Here is an 18,379-nt window from a genome sequence, read left to right as displayed (position 1 = left end):
TCGGACCAGTTCTATAGAACCGGTAGTAAAACCGGTGGGAGGCTCCACCCACTGACCTGAATGTTATCAAAAGTGATCTGTGCAAAGAAAAGGTAAGTAGAATCCACCCCTGGATTGGGGGACAGTGCAAATGGCTGTAAATGACTAAACAACCGATTGTAAGTCAAGGACTAACTGGACATGGATATTTTCTATCCAAAATTAGCACCTGGTCAAAAGAACTCTATGTTTCTTCTCAGTTTTCTCCACTATAGTACCTCAAAGGATGCGGTACTTTTTTCTCAATTTCATTTAAGATCAATATGTTACTGTCAATATCTAAACCTATCATTTTTATTTATTTATGTATTTGTCACAACAGTATATATAAGCATAAGGATGAAATAACTATACGAATTGGATAAAATCAAAGGGAACATTAGGACAGGAACGGTAGGCACGCTGGTGCTCTTATGCACGCTCCTTACAGACCTTTTTTTTTAATTTATTCATACTCATGTCTTTTTCTGTTTCCTTCCCTGTTTATAATCTACAAAAATTGTCCTGTAGGAATTACTGTTTATGGAATTTCCTATGATCCCCAATATAGCTGTTTGTGTTGGAGAATGAGCTCTCAGGCCACCTTTACTACAGTGGAGGTAGAATAGTGGAAAGAACTAGGACTGGACAGCAGACAGAAGTCTGATGAAATGACCGCCTGGGTCAATGTTTGCTCTCCTCCTTGGGAAAGAAAGGAAAAAAAAAAGCTGTAATTGCCAATACATGGAAAAACACATTTCCCAGAACATTGTCCAACGCAGTCACAGAGCAGAGGGGACAGCTAATGTGTAACTGGGGTTAGGCAATCAGGAGGATAAAATAGGAGCCCAAGTGCTCCTTTAGGATTTGATTCTGAACACAGAAAACAGCCAGAGGTTCTTACTCAAGGGACGGAGATGTGAGTAAGGCTTTTCTGTTGTTATTGATGGTGATGGAAAATAATATTTTTAACAATACTGTTGCGAAATAGTAGTTTATTCTCTTTTTCTCAAGATCATTGATGTTGTGGTAACCGTTAGCTTGTTTTTCCTTATTTTCCCCAAAAGGTAAAATGCAACAGCGGTTGGATTCCCATGTACCATGAAACGGCTTGGCTATTTGTTTTTTGACATGGTATATTATGGTTATAGACCTGTGATGGCAAACCTATGGCACACGTATCGCAGGTGGCATGCAGCGCCCTCTCTGTAGGCACATGAGGCGTTGCCCCAGTTCAGCTCAACCGCGCATGCGCCGGCCAGCTGGTTGTCGGGTCTCTGTTGTTTATGCAATGTGTGTGTGTGTGTGTGTGCATGCATGGGGCACATGTGCTTTGGGCACTCAGTCCGGAAAAGGTTAGCCATCACTGTTATAGACACGGTGGTTTGTAAATAATAAAGCCACTTGATCTAGGCAGTGGTAGGATTCAAGCAATTTAACAACCGATTCTCTGCCATAATGATTCCTTCCAACAACCAGTTCACCAAATTGCTCAGTAAGTTAACAACCGGTTCTCCCGAAGTGGTGCGAACTGGCTGAATCCCACCATTGGATCTAGGCTGCCACAATCTAGATGACTGCAACAGGGCAATAAAGAGATACAGAAAACCCTAAATCCATTGGTGGCCCAATTTTTGGCAAACACAGTTGAAACAACTCTAATAAATCATGGTATAACAAGCCAGTTTGGCCTAGTAGTTAAGGCACCAGACTAGACCATGAGTTCTAGTTCCTTCTTAGCTTGAAATCCAATTTGGTGACCAGTCATTCTCTCTCTGCCCAACTCACTGGCCAGGGTTGCTCTTGTGGGGAAAATAGGAGGAGGAAGGTGTGCTGAATATGTTCATTGCCTTCAATTATTTGTAAAAAAAAAACAATAAATGAGGAATACAAATAAATAAATACAAATAAAAAAAATACTATATATAACCTTAGCTATTGCAGCATATTAAAAAAGCCTGCTGAAATTAACCACAGTCAGAGTGATATGTAAATCTCAGCTCATATGCAGCTTTTATCATCTAAACTTAAGGTTCGATAAGAAACTAATTAAACATATGCACACAAGTAAACTGTGAAGTTTCATACAAACAATTTATAGGGTCACTAACCATCAGGTGGCAGTATAAAATCTGTTGGCATTAGCTGGACCACCACAGCGCTGGTGTACCGTAATCCCTCATTTTACAGATCGTACAGGGTACATTAACCTCTGGAAAAATTTCAAATTGCCCAGATTGCGTGTAAAGGGAGAGTAAATAAAGATGCAAAAGGAGAAAAATAAATAATGAGAATTAGCAGATCTGGACTGTAGGAAACTGATAGCCCTAAAATTTAATGGCTGAATGGGAGAAAGAATACCTGTTAAAGCAGAATATCCATTAAATCCAAATAGGATTTAATGCACGCACAAAATGGCCCATGGGGTGTGCCAAAGCAAACAACAGAAAGCAGATTTGGCCTATTGTGTTCAAAGTCCACTAAACGGGAAGCCCATAAAACTGAAGGTTTCGTGTAATGATATAACTTTATGAGAACCAGATAAAATGTCAACAGAGCACAGATGCTGGTTCTTTAAATATTTGCAGTAGAAGTGGTTTCTGGGGAGATAATTCCTAGAGCTACTAAATGAAAAAAGGAGGCCTGAGTTTTCTATGAATAAATTATGATAATTGAGATACTCAGTCCTCTTACTAGAATAATCCAGCAATAATACAGGTAGACATCTTTTCCTCACTGTTGCTTTTTACCTATGTGCAAATAAAAAGAGTAAGAAAATTAGTGGAGAAAACATTTGAATATGGATGAATATGGATTTCTTTGGGGAAATCTGTGAACAAGGAAAAGTGACTTCAGAATAAAATCGATAGAGAAGCGTCTCACTTGGAATAGTCAAGAAATAGTGTAGAAAGAAAGAAAAGGATATTTGTGGGCAAGATGAAAATTCCCGGTCATAAGTAATTGATAACAAGCCACAATGTCATTGTTTAGTAGTAGTAGTGATTTATTAATTGATGAGTCTTATGATCATATTAAAAACATTTTGTTTGTGTACCATTTGATACCAACTGTGCTATGACATCATGTATGACTTTCCCTTCTTGTGTCCCTTTGCCTCCTGTGTCGATGTTGCTGCACTTCACCTGTACTTGAATTGATTTTTAAAAATATAGGGAAGGTGATATAGACCAATGTTTCTCAAACTTGGCAGTTTTAATATGTGTGGACTTCAATTCCCAGAATCCCTCAGCCAGCACGAGGAAATTGGTTCGAGTACTTCTTAACATTTTTTCCAAACAAATACTTTGAACCTTTCATGACCTCTTTATATGAGCCTGGAAAAAAGGATGCAGTTGCTAAAAAAAAAAAATCACATTTATTTTAATGTGGCACTAGGCTGTTGTTTTCTTTCCCAATAAGCAAAAACTGCTTTAAGAAGTAGAAGCAGCTTTTCCTGTCCTGGAAGCAATGTACCATGTTGGATGATAGACAGCAATATAAATATTAATCACCAAAATATGTTTGAAGAATGTAATTTGGAAAGAATGAATTCTTTTTGTAGCGATATGAATGAAAGGCTGTATATCGATATTCATATTTTTGTAGATGTGCAGATTGAGAAACGTCACTATAACATTTTACCATAGTAAATAGAATGGCTATCATGTGCTCCTTCAGACCACTGTCCAGATGTTGGACAGTGGATGGACACTATTTTTACCAGCACCATACTAGCCCTAAAAAGAGAGGATTATCCTACATAAAGAATGCTATATGGACAATCTGTTTTAGAGTTTTATTTTTTATTCTTTTAGCTTCCTCAGAAAAAAATCATCACCTCAGGGTTAAATGCTTCGATGATTAAGCCAATATATTTTATATAAAATAAGATTTTAGACATCATTCTTTTGGTATTGAAGTTCTTCACTGGATATACTGTATCTAGGCTGCAAAGCTCTGGATGGCCGACTCTTTGCTGCCATTTAGTGTCATCCAGAATTTTTTTGCAGCCTATCTATTATAGCCTCACTTTTATGAACTGGCTTCTTAAAGCAGCTATTTATTTTCTGAAGCTAGTTTGAGGAAAAAGGAAGCTGCTTTAAAGAGTCACCAGGGAGCGCAAAGTCTAAATCACTTCTTCCCATTATTTCTAACCCACTCTCTACAAAGATGGAGTTTGGTGGCAGCTAATTCCAGATAATAATTGTAATCTTAATTAGGTTAGTAGTTTATATTAGGACTGCCTTGAAAGATGTCCACATGAAGATCTGGCTGTTGAAAGGATGGGCAAACGTTTAGCTCCATGTTTAGCACTCTTCAATCTACACCATTTAGTGAGAAAGAGGCTAATGTATAACTCAATCTTATGCAAATTGAATGCACTTGGCTAAAGGTTATGTGCAGGAAGAGTTTGAGTAAGCCAGGCTTTAGTTCTAGCTGGTCACCACCAATCCCTTATCTTCATTTTTTATCTCTATATAAATCAAAAGAAGGATGTTCATTCAAGTAAAAATAAATAAATAAAAGCCATTACTGGCAGGGTTTATACAGTATGCTAAGCAAAACCTAAATGCAGCCTATTGTTGTTTAGTAAGACCCACATAGTTGCTTTTGGACTTAAGGACTGTATATGGCAACTTCATCTTTTCAAACAGCAGTTGGTGAGAAAAAGTGGGTTTTTTTAAAGGTGTCCCTATTAAACAGAATATATTTGTAAAATTATGCAAGATGGATGTAAAATGACATAATATTCCAAAACGAATAAGGTCTTGCAATTGTCCATCTCTCGAAATGTCTTCAGGATAAACCAATATAGTACTGAATCATGGAATATATTTGCTAAATGGAGTTGGACTAGAAGACCTCCAAAGTCTCTTCCAACTCTATTATTCTGTTCTTCATCCAACATGCTTATACATAATTAAACCCAGTTTTATAACCCAGTGCATAACACTACAGTAACATGTACTCAGATACTTTGTGTTTCAGTGAATTATAGAAACAGAGCTGGATCGTGGCAAATTTCCCATGTAGGCTAACTTCTTAAGTACATACATTAATTTCTTTATGGCTTGGATAATTATGCTATTTAATAAAAGGAAAGCCTGCTGAAAATCCATAAAACATTCATTGGTGACGGTTGTAATTATTTCTTTCTGAAACAGACACAGGTGAAGATCCACGTCAAGATGAAACTTGGACTCATTTTGCTATGTGTCCTTCTGTATCTTACCACTGGATGCTGCGATCGGGTATACGTTCACCCCTTTTACCTTCTTTCCCTTAATAATACCAATGTCAACAGCTGCAAGGAGCTGGAAGAAAGAGAAAAGCTGGTGAAGATGTTTGTTCCCCTCTCAATTGAGTCCCATTTCACTTCAACATATGAAGAGAGTCTGAGGAACAAGAGTGAAGAAGAAGAGAAACGCTTGGGTGTGAACTTCTTAATAGACCCCATTTATGTGGTTGGGGCCCGTTTTTACAAAGAGCTGAAGAAAATACATGAAAGCAGCAACATTATCCTCTCTCCTATATTCATCTATGAATCTCTATTGTCCATTTATTTAGGGACTTCTGGAAAAACAGCAGCCGAACTGCAGATTTTATTAGGGTTTGACCCGCCATCCAGTGACTCAAGTTGTACCTTCAGAATAGATGGACGTAAGGTTCTCTTTGCCCTGAAGATCATCCTGAATGTTCCCTTACGGTCTAGGGACACAGAGGGGCTGGATTTCTCCAAGCTGTCATGCCTTTTCTCTGCTCCTGGTACCAATTTAGCTGAGTCTTTTGTCCACCAATTGGCCTTTCCAGATGTTAATTTCTACGTTCGAGCTGTGGATTTCACCAACCCCACAGAGGCAGCAAAACAAATAAATGCGTTTGTCGAAAGGAAGAGCACACACAGAACCAAGGGTCTGCTGGCTGACATTGATCAGGAAACCACTTTGCTGTTGACAACTTACACTCATTTCAAAGGTATCTGACAGGAAAAAGGGAATTGTCACAGAGTAAGACCAATGACAATCTTAGAGAGGAGTAGATTGGGGGGAAAAAATAGTAATCTGAAACTTGTAAAATAATGCAATGACTACCATACTTTATCCACTTGTTAAAATGGGGACTGTAATAAATATGTGATGTTGAATCACCAGACCTCCATCAGGTTGGTAACGCAGAATATAACTTCTTGTTGTTGTTGTTAGTTGCGAAGTCGTGTCCGACCCATCGTGACCCCATGGACAACATTCCTCCAGGCCTTCCTGTCCTCTACCATCCTCTGGAGTCCATTTAAACTCATGCCTACTGCTTCAGTGACTCCATCCAGCCACCTCGTTCTCTGTCGTCCCGTTCTTCTTTTGCCCTCAATCTTTCCCAGCATTAGGCTCTTCTCCAGTGAGTCCTTCCTTCTCATTAGGTGGCCAAAGTATTTCAGTTTCATCTTCAGGATCTGGCCTTCTAAAGAGCAGTCAGGGTTGATCTCCTCTAGAACTGACTTGTTTGTTCGCCTTACAGTCCAAGGGACTCGCAGGAGTCTTCTCCAGCACCAGAGTTCAAAGGCCTCAATTCTTTGGCGTTCAGCCTTTCTTATGGTCCAACCTTCACAGCCATACATTGCAACTGGGAAAACCATAGCTTTGACTATACGCACTTTTGTTGGCAGGGTGATGTCTCTGCTTTTTAGTACGCTGTCTAGATTTGCCATAGCTTTCCTCCCCAGGAGCAAGCGTCTTTTAATTTCTTGGCTGCAGTCCCCATCTGCGGTGATCTTGGAGCCTAGGAAAATAAAATCTGTCACTACCTCCATTTCTTCACCATCTATCTGCCAGGAATTGAGAGGGCTGGATGCCATGATTTTAGTTTTCTTAATGTTGAGTTTCAAGCCAACTTTTGCACTCTCCTCCTTCACCCACATCAAGAGACTCTTTAGTTCCTCTTCGCTTTCTGCCATTAGAGTGGTATCATCTGTATATCTGAAGTTGTTGGTATTTCTTCCGGCAATCTTAATTCCAATTTTTGATTCATCTAGCCCCGCCTTTCTCATGATGTGCTTTGCATATAAGTTAAATAGGCAGGGTGATAGTATACAGCCTTGCCGGACTCCTTTCCCAATTTTGAACCAATCAGTGGTTCCGTGTCCAGTTCTCACTGTGGCTTCTTGATCCGCATACAGGTTTCTCAAGAGACAAATAAGATGGTCTGGTACTCCCATCTCTTTAAGAACTTGCCACAGTTTGTTGTGATCCACACAATCAAAGGCTTTAGCATAGTCAATGAAGCAGAAGTAGATGTTTTTCTGGAACTCCCTAGCTTTCTCCATGATCCAGCGTATGTTGGCAATTTGATCTTTAGTTCCTCTGCCTCTATGAAATCCTACCTGTACTTCTGGTAGTTCTCGATCCACATACTGCTGGAGCCTAGCTTGTAGGATTTTAAGCATAACCTTACTAGTATGTGAAATGAGTGCAATGGTGCGATAGTTTGAACATTCTTTGGCATTGCCTTTCTTTGGAATTGGAATGTAAACTGACCCTTTCCAATCCTGTGGCCATTGTTGAGTTTTCCAAATTTGCTGGCAAATTGGGTGTAGCACTTTTACTGCATCGTTTTTTAAGATTTTGAATAGCTCAGCTGGAATACTGTCTTCTCCACTAGCTTTGTTGTTGCTCAGATTTCCTAAGGCCCATTTGACTTCACATTCTAGGATGTCTGGCTCAAGGTTAGTGACCACCCCATCGTGGTTATCAGGGATGTTAAGCTCATTCTTGTATAGTTCTTCTGTGTAATTTTGCCACCTCTTCTTAATCTCTTCTGCCTCTGTTAGGTCCCTGCCATTTTGGTCCTTTATCATGCCCATCTTTGCATGAAACATTCCCTTCATATCTCCAATTTTCTTGAATAGATCTCTGGTCCTCCCTATTCTATTGTTTTCTTCTATTTCTTTGCACTGTTCATTTAAGAATGCATTCTTATCTCTTCTAGCTATTCTCTGGAATTCTGCATTCAACTGGGTGTATCTTTCTCTTTCTCCCTTGCCTTTCGCTTCCCTTCTTTCCTCAGCTATTTGCAGAGCTTCCTCAGACAGCCATTTTGCTTTCTTGCATTTTTTTTTCTTTGGAATGGTTGTAGTTGCTACCTCTTGTACAATGTTGCGAACCTCCATCCATAGTTCATCAGGCACTCTGTCTATCAGATCTAATTCTTTAAATCTATTTGTCATCTCTACTGTATATTCATCAGGGATATGATTTAGTTCATACCTGAGTGGCCTGGTGCTTTTCCCTACTTTCTTTAGTTTAAGCCTAAATTTTGCAAGAAGAAGCTCATGATCTGAGCCACAATCAGCTCCTGGTCTTGTTTTTACTGACTGTATAGAGCTTCTCCATCTTTGGCACATAGTCAATCTGATTTCTGTGTTGACCATCTGGTGATGTCCATGTGTAGAGTCGTCTCTTAGGTTATTGGAAAAGAGTGTTTGCTATGACCATCGTATTGTCTTGACAGAATTCTATCAGCCTGTGCCCTGCTTCATTTTGTACTCCAAGGCCATACTTGCCTGTTATTCCGGTTATCTTTTGGCTTCCTACTTTAGCATTCCAATCCTCCATGATGATAAGGACATCATTTTTTGGTGTTGATTCTATCAGATGCTGTAGGGCTTCATAGAACTGGTCAATTTCATCTTCTTCAGCATCAGTGGTTGGGGCATAGACTTGAACTACTGTGATATTGAATGGTTTGCCTTGGATTTGGACTGAGATCATTCTGTCATTTTGGGGATTGTATCCCAGTATTGCTTTTCCTACATTTTTATTGATTATGAAGGCTACTCCATTTCTTCTGAGGGATTCTTGCCCACAGTAGTATACCTGATAGTTATCTGAATTAAATTCGCCCATTCCTGTCCACTTTACTTCGCTGATTCCTAAGATGTCGATGTTCAGTCTTGTCATCTCTTGTTTGACCACATCCAGCTTGCCTTGATTCATGGATCTTACATTCCAGGTTTCTATGGAGAAAAAATCTTTACAGCATCGGACTTTCCTTTCACCACCAGATACATCCACAGCTGAGCGTCCTTTCGGCTTTGGCCCAGTCGCTTCATTCTTTCTGGCGCTACTAGTACTAGCCCTCCACTCTTCCCCAGTAGCATATTGGACACCTTCCGACCTGAGAGGCTCATCTTCCGGCGTCATATCTTTTTTCCTTTTTGTACTGTCCATGGGGTTTTCAGGGCAAAGATACTGGAGTGGGTTGCCATTTCCTTCTCCAGTGGATTACGTTTTGTCAGAACTCTCTGCTATGACCTGTTTGTCTTGGGTGTCCCTGCACGGCATAGCTCATAGCTTCATTGAGCTATGCAAGCCCCTTCGCCACGACAAGGCAGTAATCCATGAAAGGGATTATAATTTGAATATATTATAACTTGAATAACCCTTAAAGAGCTGCGGTGACGCAGTGGCTAGAGTGCAGTACTGCAAGCTACTTCTGCTGATCACCGGCTGCCAGCCGTTTGGCAGATCAAATCTCACCAGTCTCAAGGTTGACTCAGCCTCCCATTCTTCTGAGGTGAGTAAAATGAGGACTCAGATTGTTGGGGGCAATATGCTGACTGACGATATGAGGAATTAGTCATTGTCACCTGCAACTGTGAAAAAGGGGATCATATCAGCTCACAATGATTAATTCATAGACAAAACCATGGTAGTCACTGTGAGATTGACAGCAGCAATTTAAGAACAGTAAGAAAGCTATGCATCAATTATGATTGGGCAGGACCAAAGCACAGAACTTAAAGACCTCTTCTTTAAGTAAAGGAATAACTGCTTCCCACCACATTGATTTCTTTTATTTATTACATTTATATGCCACCCATTTCCCAGTTTGAGGATAAGGTTCGCTTGATTCTTTGAGTATTGAACAGATAATGACTGTGCTTGCATGTTTGACAAATTGTAACATAGTAGGAAAGAAATTTAGCTGTACATTATATGTAAACCCATGTGATCTGATAATCTCTCATACCAGTCAGCCAAGTCTGTATTTGTTTTTGTGCCTTCGAGTCAGTGTTGACTCCTGATGACTTCCTGGATTAGTTTTTGTGTTTTTGCAGTTTTCTTGGCAAGGATTTTCAGAAATGGTTTTTCCTTGCCTGCTTCTTCCTGGGGCTGAGAAAGAGTGACCAGTCCAAGGTCACCTAGCTATTGTGTTGTAAATGTTGTACCTTGATGAACGTATCTTTTCTTTTATGTACACTGAGAGCATATGCACCAAGACAAATTCCTTGTGTGTCCAAGCACACTTGGCCAATAAATTCTATTCTATTCTATTCTTCTATTCTATTCTATTCTTTTGGTGCCCAAGGTGAGACTAGAACTCACAGTCTCCCAGTTTATAGTCTGATGCCTTTACCAGTACGCCAAACTAGTTCTCTGTGTCTGCTTAAAGGACACAATTGTAGAAAATAGTTATGCTATTTTTAGAAGGTTACAACTGCAGTGTGAGAAATCTTTACAGGAGAAAAGTATAGTGGCTCTAGTCCTGTAGTCTAAGGCCTTTCTGGAGATTCTTGGAGCATCTATTGTGGTTTCAAAGGATACTTGTTGAAGATCAATTTCCCAAGCAGATTTTCAATTGCTGGGAAATACAGTGCATGTTTTTGAGCCTCTTAAGGTTTCTCGGCTCATAATCAAAAGCAATACACACAATTAATTAAAGTAATACTTCACTTAACACTTTGAATTTACTTTCCCTACTCTTATATTCTGCCAGTTTATGGTTTTGCGTTATAAGTTCCTTTGGATGTAAGTATGCAGTAGGAAACTTGAATTTTGTCCAAGAACAATAGTGGACAAAGGGATAAATATATATTGCATGTAACATTCAGCTAGATCCTTTTTATGCCAAAGAGAGGGAAACAATTAGTTTCCTCTAATATTTTCATTTGTTTTTCAGCTGTAATAAATGGAGCATCCCCACTCAAAGAACCTCAAGAATTCTGGCTTGATTCCCAAACTAAGATCTTTGTTCCTATGATGACAATAACTGGAATCTTCAAGCATAAATATCATACTGGACTTTCCATTGTCAAAATTCCTCTCAGCAAGAGTATATTTTTGCTGCTCTTACAGCCCAGCAACAGCAATGAGCTACCCAGTGATAATCAATATTCTTTGACACCTTCTTTGGCATGGCTTCAAGGCTTGCAATCAAAGTACGTTCACACATTCATCACAGCACTCGGCACTCACAAAAACTTCATAACAATATGAACAGTTTGATAGTAGAACCAATTACCCAAGGAGGTGGTAGATAATTGGTTTCTCTTCAGGCTAGACAATCATGTGTCTCTGGAATGCTTTAATTTATATTCCTGCACATTTCAGAAAGTGGGACATTATGGCTGAAACGAACACTTGCAATTCTATTATTCTAAGATATTTATAGAATCAGGGAAAGTTGAGAAGTGGTAGGTATGAGATTCTCCAACTGATAGAGAAGTTAAACTTTAGTATTCATCTCACCATTCATGCTCAAATATTCGTAGCAGTGTTCCAATATCTAAGGGGCTGCCACAAAGAAGAGAGAGTCAACTTATCCTCCAAAGCACCTATAGGCAGGACAAGAAGCAATGGATAGAAACTTATCAAGGAGAGAAGCAATCTGGAATTAAGGATAAATTTCCTGTATTCGGTTCTGGGAAGTCCTGGGGGGTGGGGGGAGGGAGGGGAAGGGAGGGGGAGGGGGGATGAGGTAGAAAATGGATTGATGGTTAATGTACAGAGATGATTGAAGATGTATAATCAATGTAAGATCGGAGCTGCCTGGCTATCATTTCAGAATGATGGGAAGGAAGGAAGTAGAAGAGAGAAGGAGGTAGGAAAGAGAAGAGGAGGAAGAGGAAAGGAAGGAAGAGGGATAGAAGAGGGAGAAGTAGGGAGGAAGGAGGAGAGGAGGTAGATAAGAGAAGGGGAGGATGGTCGTGGAAAGTAGAAGAAGGTAGAGAAGGGAAGAGAGTAGGAAGGGGGTGGTGACCGGGCAGGTCCAATTAATTGTATATGATGGTACATTAGATATGTTATTGGATATGAATGTTAAAATAAAACTTTTTATAAAAAAAAAAAAAGGATAAATTTCCTGGCAGTTAGAACAATTAAATCAGTGGAACAACTTGCTTCCAGAAGTTGTGGGTGCTCCAACACTGGAGGTTTTAAAGAAGAGATTGGATAACCATTTGTCTGAAATAGTATAGGGTTTCTTGCCTGAGCAGGGAGTTGACTAGACAACCTCTAAGGTCCCTTCCAACTCTCTTATTCTGTTATGTACCATGGATATGTAATTTGTGGCACTCAAATTTCATTGACTGGACTAGATGGGGATCTGGCCCACCTCTGGCACCACAGTATTTGGAATGTATCTCAGTATTTAAAATATCCTCACCATATAAGTAGATCTTGACTTACAACCACAGTTGAGTCCAAAATTTCTATTGCTAAGTGAGACAGTTGTTAACTTGGTTTTGCACCGTTTTATGACCTTTCTGGTCACAGCTGTTAAATGAATCACTGCAGTTCAGTTAGTAACACAGTTGGTAAGTGAATCTGGCTTCCCCATTGACTTGGCTTGTCAGAAGGTCACAAAAGGTGATCACATGAACCTGGGACACTGCAATCTTCATATATATGAATCAGTTGCCAAGCACCTGAATTTTGACCACGTGACCACGGTGACTGATGCTGCAACAGTTGTTAAGTGTGAAAAACGAAAGTGTAAGTTACTTTTTTCGGTGCCTTTGTCACTTCGAACAGTCACTGGTTGTAACTTGAGGATTACCTATATTTATTTTTGTTCTTCCAGAAAATAATTCCAAACCATATCCTTCTTTAGGATTCAAGCCCATATGTTACTAGAGTTTCCACTCAAATACGGCATTGTAATCTGCACTGATTTGGGTACCTAGATACAAGACACCAAAAAGAGTAAGAAATTAATCAGGTGGTGGTAGCTTAAGCTGGTATGATTACAAAAGAGAAGGGACCTTTAATATACTACAGAACAAACTATTTGTGCACAACATAGAAAGGGAGCTGTGTAGCATTTCTGTGCAGAATTCCAGATAGATACAAAGTAGGGGTTTGCCAAATTCTTTTGGGGAAAAGAGCCACTTTTACCAGACATTATAAAATGATCTGATCAAGTGCTTGAGCAGAAAGGAGCAAGCACAGGTATCATGTCTGAATTTGGGTGCCTTTTTTTAAATACATGCAATGGCATGGTTGTCACTTTAGTGCAGGGGTCTCCAACCTTGTCAACTTTAAGACTTGTGGACTTCAAATCCCAGAATTTCTCAAGCCAGGTTTGCTGGCTGAGGGATTCTGGGAGTTGAAGCCCACAAGTCTTAAAGTTGACAAGGTTGGAGACCCCTGCTTTAGTGCATATTTAGGAAAGGGACTCTCTCTCTTCCTTCCAAACACCCCAGATTTGAGAGATAACCACTACTCCCTTTGTCAAGACAGAGAAGCAACCAAGACAACCAATCCCATTTCCCTTCCAGTTTATAAGTGATCTCAGTGGCAAATCCAGCCCCATTTCCTCCAGAAGCCCGTAACCATCACTTCTTGGAATTTATTTATTTGTACTTATTTATTAGAATTTGTCAAACAAAAATGAGAAGAATAAAAGAAAAAAAAATACAATGACAGGGACAATAGGCATGATTGTGCACTTATGCACGCCCCCTCTACTGATCACTTAAGTATGAAGTGACCAACTCTTTCATAATCTTCTGCTTTGCCCTTTCCCCTCCCCTTTCTTTCTTCCTTCTGCAGACAAATTCACCTGACTTTCCCAAGGGTGTCCTTTACAAGTATATACGACCTTCAAAAACTCCTTGTGAAACAGGGGTTGCCTAATCTGCTTGGAAAAGAAGCCAATCTCAGATTGCTAAGCAGTAGTAATGTGACCATTGGAAAGGTATGCTGTCATGGACCTTTGCTGTTTGTAAGCATATAAATCTATCGGTTTGGACCATGTATTCAATATCCAAGGACAGATAATATACAGTAGATCAGAGATGGGGAACCATGGCCCTTTTGTGACTTGTGGACTTCAACTCCCAGAATTGCTAAACCAGCCATGGATAAATGGATGGATAGATGGATGGTTGTAGATAGATGGATGGATGGATGGATGGACGATAAATTGTGACACAAACCATATAAGCCTTCTACAAACATTATACAACCTTTTTATAATCCAAGTTTTTAAATCTCTTTATTGGCACTTTTAAAATACCTTTTCATTTATTAGGCTTTTTTCATTTATAATCTTAGCACTACGGCCTACTGATTCAGATTTACTATCTTTGTTTTTGCTTGCAGATCATAAATCAGCAATTTTTTGAGCTCAGCCCCAGTGAGGAAAATCAAGTAGAAGCTCACACAGAAGATCATGCCAGCGAGACACTTAAAATAACATTGAACAAGCCATTTCAGTTTGCAGTGTATGAAAAAGAATCGGCTGCATTGATTTATTTTGGCCAAATAACAAATCCCCTAAAAGAAACATAAATTCTGGATGGGGGAAAACAGTTTTCTATAATCCTTTAATCATTTTCCTGCATTACTTAGTTTTTATGATATTTTTAAAATCTTGCTTTGAAAACTAATGCATCTTTGAGAAATAAACTTGACAAATTTATCAATAGAACTTTATAAAAAAATACTGCTGTCTACATCGTGATTAATAAAGTGCTCACATCTCTTAAGACTATTCTAAGATAAAGTAGATCATTTTCCATTTACTGAGTTTTCAATGTGTGCTGGGTTTAAGCCAAATATATAAATTTTAATTCATAATTTATGGTTTAGCAAACCCAACTATTTTGGCTTATTCAACTATGTATGTGGATCTAATATTCCCTGTGAAAGAAGTCTGCCACTCAAAAATATGGGGAATACCGATAATATATCCAGAACAGAGAATTTAGTAATCTGTTTCTACGTTCTATTTAAAGGCATTTAGCCATGTTTAATTGTCAAACAACTAAGTTTAGCTAAATTGGGATTATGTTACAATTAAACTAAGTCACAGGGATTTATTTCATCAAAGCTACACCCGCAAGTCGTATTTGCATGATATGATTGAGAATTCTCCAGCATACTCAACTCAACTTTTTGGGCTAATAGTATACAGCCTAATCTTGGTCAGTAATCCCCCTGCTTGCATATTCTAGGCTTTTCCATGCTTGAGTTGTGCGACTTGAACAATTTGTATGAAACATTTAACCACCCATGACCAAATTTAGTATGAAGGCCATGGAGTGAGATATTTGTTCTATGCCAGGAGGAACATTCCTAGTCCAGAACAACTTAAGAAAAATTAAGTAGCTTAATCTGCAAGGTTGATTTAATACACCTACTTCTTGTCTAAAAATCATTAACTCCCACTCCACAAGCATGGGAAAAAAATCCCCATTATTAAAAATAAATGTACCACTCTTTAATTAGCTTTGAATTGTTTGAGCCATACAATGGTTGAATTGTTTGAGCCATACAATGGTTGAAATTCTTGAATACCTGGTCATATCCCGTGAGACACACATTGACTGAAAAAATAAAGGGGTAGTCGGGTGCACTTCTTGGTCCTAACAACATTCCAACTCCAGCTTTGAATTGACGGTGGGAAAGAGTTCAGGATTGCTGGATCCACTATCAAGAGCAAGGTGCTGAACACAAACATTTACAACTAAAGTGTTTACACATTTTATACACTTGTCTATAAATTAATTCTGAGTGCCAGAGGTTCCACACCGAAATTCATGTTTGCTTCATAGTTTGTCCCTCCTTTTCACCTTGGCATTATAATTCATAGGTCCATATGCATTCCTTTGAAACAGGATCCAAATTGGATATTAAACATCCTAATGGAGAATCTTTTTATTTTCCTTTATGGGGAGTCAGGAAAACATCATTTGTTTGATTGGCATACTAGTAGCAGGCAGAAATGAAACTAATTTAAGGCAAAGCCCTCTCCTCTTTGCTGCCAGTGCTCTGATTGGAAAATTTTAATATCAACTAATAGCGTAAGAACCACTGTGATTCTAGGATACTTTATCTCTGAAGCCATAACAATGTGCATTTCTTCAAATACAGAACTTCTTCCTATCAGGATTCACCTATGTTTTCAAATTAGGTACTGGCTACATCATGGCAGCCAGGAGCCCCAATTTAGCCTCCCAACCTTCCAGGGATCATGCTGCGTTATAATGACCTCACGGAAATGGGGGAAAAATCTGTTTCAGAGTTTTAATGATGGAAATAGGGATTCTAATGGAAATAGGATTTCCAGGACCCTGAGAAGTAAACAGTTTCCCATTACCGCTCTAAAATGCCTAGCAAGGCTATGAAAACCACTCTTTAATTAGCTTTGAATTCTGAGATTTTGAAATGATATAGTAAACCTCTATCAAATAAATACTACAAGTCTATCATTCACTTATTATATGCCAACAAAAGAAAAGTAGCAGGTAGCTTGAAAACACCTTCAAAGAAAAGTCACTAAGGGTGACATTTGGTTTTCTTCACAGGATTAGTGAAACATTTTGACTCAGAATAAAAGATGCCACCCGTTGAGGAAAAAGTTCAAAATTGATTTCTTTTTAGAAAACCAAGAATAGTTCTTTTATAAACTCAAAGTAATACGATGCAAACTAATCTTAGTTGTCACAACATTGCTACATTTTTACTATTTTTATCACAAAACAAAACGTAAAAACACACGTCATAGGAACATACTTAACACCACTGTTTATTCTAACAAAATTTACAAAAAGACAAAATTCCTTTTTGTTCATTTTAATCATCTTAAATTCATTTTTCTGCATGATAATAATTTACAATAAAAATAAAAATATTTCCATAATCCTATAGCAGAATACATAGAAATATATAAATTGCCTTCCGTATAACGGAAAACCAAAATAAACCTCCCTTGTATGTTTCTTTATGTTCGCGAAATGAGTTTTTCTATTTTGAGACACATTTAAATCTGCTGCTGAAGCTGCATTAGGAAGCACTTTTTTTTTTTTTTGCTAAACAGTATTTGGCAAAGGAAAGTAAAAATAAAAAATAAACTTTTTTTCTTTTTTGGAAGCTAGGCCTCTTCATTAAAAAGCTGGAGATTATGTTATGTTTGTTCGGTGGCTATCTGATCTTTAGCAGCTTGAACAAGCTCCGAAAGAGTGGAAAAACTTTTAATGTTGCTCAGCTGCATCCCCATCTTCTCCATCTAAAACAAAATATCAGATTTACTAATTATTGCTTTGTAAGCAACACCAGAAATATTTCAAACATAATAGAAAATCTACAATATGAGAATTGAATTTCAAGAAGTTACATACACACACACAGCCTCCAACACCTCCCCCACAATCATGCTGTGAAATAAACTGAAGCAATAGCAAATGACCGGCCAAAAGATACCAAAAGCAAGAGAGAATGACTGTCCAAAAATTTTTGAACTGAAGTTTGTGTGGCCAAACTCATTAACAGCTATATTTATGCAAAAAAACCAACAACACCCTTAACTGTTTTTGACATCTAGGTTACCTGCATTCCAAAATGTTCCACATCTAGAGCTAACTGTAGGCGGATTTTGTTATCATCACTCATTCCTCCAGAAGGGGAGGGATTATTTGCAGTTACAGTTTTTCTGGCTTGTTTTAGCCTTTTCAAGCTCTCTTCCATTTTCTTTACAGAATTTAGAATATCAGATACTGTATCCAAATACCTACATGAAGAGGAATGAATGGATTAGATTTTAAGCACTTGTGGCCAGAACTTCATTTAGAGCAGGAGAAAAAGAGTGTATACTGTGTATATAGTAGTTATACCGTGCCTATAGGATGGAGCAGAATATGCAGTGCATTCCGAAAGTATTCAGACCCCCTTCACTCATGGGATGCTTGCAGTCTGATTCTACAGTTATTGACATTCATTGTTTTCTCATTAACTACACTCAGTATCCCATAAGGACAAAATGAAAACAGAATTTTAGAAATGTCTATAAATTTATTAAAAAGAAAAAACCCTGACATGCACTGTCAGTAAATATAAAGAAATGAAGTTACATTCTTTCTTTCCCGTTTAATTCAACAGTAACTGAAAACTACTGATTTTAGCCTGGAACATGCCCTATTTGAATTATACTTTAGCTTTTATCTATACCATAAGACAGTGGTTCTCAACCATTATAGTGCTGCGACCCCTTTAATACAATTCCCCACAATGTGGCGACCCCAACCGTAAAATTATTTTCGCAGCGATCTCAGCGCGCCTCAGCAGCCGCAGAAGGGGGGAAAAGC

The 18,379-nt window shown here is 38.5% G+C and overlaps 2 protein-coding genes across 7 annotated transcripts in view; one reads left to right on the top strand and one right to left on the bottom strand.

Moving 5' to 3' along the window:
* Positions 1–819: 819 nt before the first annotated feature.
* AGT (angiotensinogen) lies at positions 820–16,722 on the top strand. Its single transcript, XM_058166927.1, has 5 exons — positions 820–937; positions 5,184–5,994; positions 10,972–11,230; positions 13,845–13,989; positions 14,397–16,722. Exons 2-5 carry the CDS (start codon positions 5,208–5,210, stop codon positions 14,583–14,585), a joined length of 1,380 nt encoding a protein of 459 aa, XP_058022910.1. The 5' UTR covers positions 820–937; positions 5,184–5,207; the 3' UTR covers positions 14,586–16,722.
* Positions 16,723–16,859: 137 nt separating this feature from the next.
* Positions 16,860–18,379, bottom strand: part of COG2 (component of oligomeric golgi complex 2) — a 34,498-nt gene continuing 32,978 nt past the window's right edge. For all 6 annotated transcript variants that reach the window (XM_058166870.1, XM_058166880.1, XM_058166898.1 and 3 more), the window contains 2 exons: positions 17,625–17,805; positions 16,860–17,304 (listed from right to left, as the gene is read on the bottom strand). In XM_058166870.1, the coding sequence (XP_058022853.1) occupies positions 17,203–17,304; positions 17,625–17,805 (283 nt within the window). In that variant the 3' untranslated portion in view covers positions 16,860–17,202. The remainder of the gene's footprint in view (positions 17,305–17,624; positions 17,806–18,379) is intronic.

This window comes from Ahaetulla prasina, chromosome 1 (genome assembly GCF_028640845.1).
Source record: "Ahaetulla prasina isolate Xishuangbanna chromosome 1, ASM2864084v1, whole genome shotgun sequence".
NCBI classification, from domain to species: domain Eukaryota; kingdom Metazoa; phylum Chordata; class Lepidosauria; order Squamata; family Colubridae; genus Ahaetulla; species Ahaetulla prasina.
The sequence above is the reverse complement of the archived record's forward strand: the minus strand, read 5'-3'. Positions and strand labels throughout refer to the sequence as shown.

Bases quoted from the DNA above. Each gene is read 5' to 3' on its own strand.
- AGT (XM_058166927.1), top strand. From the start codon at position 5,208: ATGAAACTTGGACTCATTTTGCTATGTGTCCTTCTGTATCTTACCACT. The intron at 5,995-10,971 runs GTATCTGACAGG...TTTGTTTTTCAG, and splicing joins AACTTACACTCATTTCAAAG to CTGTAATAAATGGAGCATCC. The intron at 11,231-13,844 runs GTACGTTCACAC...TTCCTTCTGCAG, and splicing joins CTTCAAGGCTTGCAATCAAA to ACAAATTCACCTGACTTTCC.